The sequence below is a fragment of the Arachis ipaensis genome, chromosome B2 (assembly GCF_059453495.1).
Source record: "Arachis ipaensis isolate K30076 ecotype BB chromosome B2, ASM5945349v1, whole genome shotgun sequence".
In the NCBI taxonomy this organism is placed as follows: domain Eukaryota; kingdom Viridiplantae; phylum Streptophyta; class Magnoliopsida; order Fabales; family Fabaceae; genus Arachis; species Arachis ipaensis.
The window spans coordinates 18,964,019-18,966,933 of NC_142437.1; the positions used below are offsets into that span (position 1 = coordinate 18,964,019).

At 31.0% G+C, this 2,915-nt stretch overlaps 1 protein-coding gene across 1 annotated transcript; it reads left to right on the forward strand.

The window, feature by feature from the left end:
• Positions 1–682: 682 nt before the first annotated feature.
• LOC107625036 (protein LIGHT-DEPENDENT SHORT HYPOCOTYLS 4) lies at positions 683–2,602 on the forward strand. The gene is made up of 2 exons (XM_016327566.3): positions 683–1,224; positions 1,943–2,602. Exons 1-2 carry the CDS (start codon positions 917–919, stop codon positions 2,397–2,399), a joined length of 765 nt encoding a protein of 254 aa, XP_016183052.1. The 5' UTR covers positions 683–916; the 3' UTR covers positions 2,400–2,602.
• The last annotated feature ends 313 nt before the right edge of the window (positions 2,603–2,915 follow it).

Here is a 2,915-nt window from a genome sequence, read left to right on the forward strand (position 1 = left end):
ATTTTTATAAAAAAAATAATCTAATATAAAAATACATAAATAGTTATATCTCTAATACATTTTTTTCTTACAAAAGCTTTTTTTTAGTTTATGTGAATTTTACATAAGTTTTGTTTTTCTTTTTGTTTTTACCTTATACTAAAAATTCTTTATTTTTTCTTTTAAAATTGAATAAAAATTAAATTTTAGATTTTTTTAATTATAAAAATTTTAATATTATATCATAAAATTATTTTTTTAATTTAAATTAATAAAAAATATATAAATAATTATATCTCTAATAAAATATTTTTCTAACATAAGTTTCATAACTAATTATTTTATGTACTTGGTATTAGATCAGATTTTATATAGTCTTATTTCCATCTTTGAAAGTCTAAGTGTCACTAATTATTGAAAGCAAAAAAAGTGTTTTTATTATTTACCGTAACAATAATAAAAAAATAATTTAATTTCATACCTGTATTTAATTATAATATTATATCAATAAAAAATAATTATTTTTATATTAATTATATAAATAATCATCTAAAAAAATGAATATAATTACACATCTGTGTATTACACTATAAATACATTAAAATTAAACTAAAAAAATTGTATACGAGAGTAAACATTGAAACTATATACTGCTCCCCACTGTTACCCTAATTATAAGTATAGTAACCGTTCATCTCATCTTATCTCTACTCATTTTACATCTCTCTCTTTCTCTCTTACTTACTTTTCTGCTTCTATACCCCTCCCCTCTTCCCTCAGCTCACTCTGGTCACTGTCTTGTCTTAAATAGGAACCCTAGAACACGAAATAAAAGACCAAGAACAATGAACCCAGGTTAAGTAGTATTATTGCATCAAATTCAATAGACAAAAAGTCAAAAAACAAAGAAATTAGACCCTCCCTTTTGTTGGATATTATGGATTCATCAATTCAGGAGTTCATGGAGTCATGTAACACCGACAATAACACCAACAACATAAACAGAAATATAATCAGCATCAACAACAACAACAATAGCAGCAGCATAGTTGTTGGTGGTGGTGGTTCTTCCCCTTCCGGCGGTGGCTCTTCCAGCACAACCACCACCACGACGAGCACAAGAAGCAGCAGGTATGAGAATCAGAAGAGGCGTGACTGGAACACGTTTGGCCAGTATCTGAAGAATCACCGACCCCCTTTGTCCCTCTCTAGGTGCAGCGGTGCACATGTTCTTGAATTTCTAAGGTATATTATTATATATTAACACGCTTTTCTCCTTCTTAGTTAACCATGCACCTCTCTCTCTCTCTCGCCCTCTCTGTAAATTTTTATTATTTTTTTGTTTAATATGTTTAGATTTTTGGACTTTGGAGAGAGACAAGAAAAGAAGAAATTTACATACATGATTGGAATGAATATGAGTTTTTGACCAAGGAATGGTACAAAAGTTCCTAAAATCAGTTCAATAGACAACATACAATTTCTAAGTCTTGAAAACCAAAAACGAACCTTCTTAGTTCATAGCTTTCCCTTAATTTTACTTCTTTTATTAAAAATAATTCCTCAAATTTGGCTAATTTCAGTTTTTCTATGGTTTTATCATATGTACTATGAATATTTAAAAAAAAATACCAGGAAAATAAAAAAAGACACATGATGATTAAAAATGAAATAACAAAAAATTAATAATAAATTTTATGATTATAAAAGCTTTGGTTCCCATGGTATCACACAGGGACAAGTTAATGATTAATCTGTTACGAATCAAAATTCTATTAAAAAATTTGTCATTTTGCTGTATGCACAAGATAAGATTTAAAACACTGACACTTATTTAATTGGATTTTTCCATAAATTAATCGCTAGATTATGATTATAAAAGTTTGATATTATATGACTACAAAAGATATAGAGAGGGGCTAGTGTTGAATTGATTTGATTTGATATGATATGAATATTTCAGGTATTTGGACCAATTTGGAAAGACAAAGGTTCACACACCAATCTGTCCATTTTACGGGCACCCAAACCCGCCGGCGCCATGTCCATGCCCACTCAGGCAAGCTTGGGGAAGTCTTGATGCTCTCATCGGCCGTCTTAGGGCAGCTTTTGAGGAGAACGGAGGGAAGCCTGAAGCCAACCCGTTCGGTGCTAGGGCCGTTAGACTTTACCTTCGCGAAGTTCGAGATCTTCAGTCCAAAGCCAGAGGAATCAGTTATGAGAAGAAGAAGCGCAAGCGTCCACCTCAGCAACATAACCACCATAACCACCACCAACAACACCAACACCAACACCAACAGCAGCAGCAGCAACAACAAACTCTGTCAATGGCTATGCCGTTGATGCCGCTTTTAAATCATCATCATCATCACCACCACCATCATCATCATCAGCTTCCGCCTCCAGGTGCAACCCAATAAGGCCTCTATATCTGTTTGATTTCTCGTATAATGTAATGTACTCTGATCTTTGCTGTGAAGCGCGCCTTCGTTGAAGCCTCTTCTATAAGGCTTCGCTTCTATCTAAGTTATCATGTGCTCTTTGTTTTTCTCTCTAATTCGAACAGTTCAAGCATTTTTCAATTATCAAAAAAAAAAAAAAAAAATCTCATTTTATGATAAAACCTCTTGATCTCTCTCTTTCATCCCTTGATCTCAGTGATACTAGCTAGGTCAGCATGTTTAGGGTTTACTTTTGTTTTTATTTTTTTCCTTTATTTTAGTTTTCTTTTTTAATTTGACTTTTAGCTTATATTATTCAAAATACGATATTTCAGTAATTTTAGTTATTAATCTCAATTATAAAGTATAAATAATTAAGATCTACTACTAAAATTATTAGAATACTGAAAAAATATCTTACATATTTCCGTAAAAATATTATTCCATATAGACTGTTATTGTTGTTGTTTGTGTATGTATGTTGTTTTGTTGTGG

Bases quoted from the DNA above. Each gene is read 5' to 3' on its own strand.
- LOC107625036 (XM_016327566.3), top strand. From the start codon at position 917: ATGGATTCATCAATTCAGGAGTTCATGGAGTCATGTAACACCGACAAT. The intron at 1,225-1,942 runs GTATATTATTAT...TGAATATTTCAG, and splicing joins CATGTTCTTGAATTTCTAAG to GTATTTGGACCAATTTGGAA.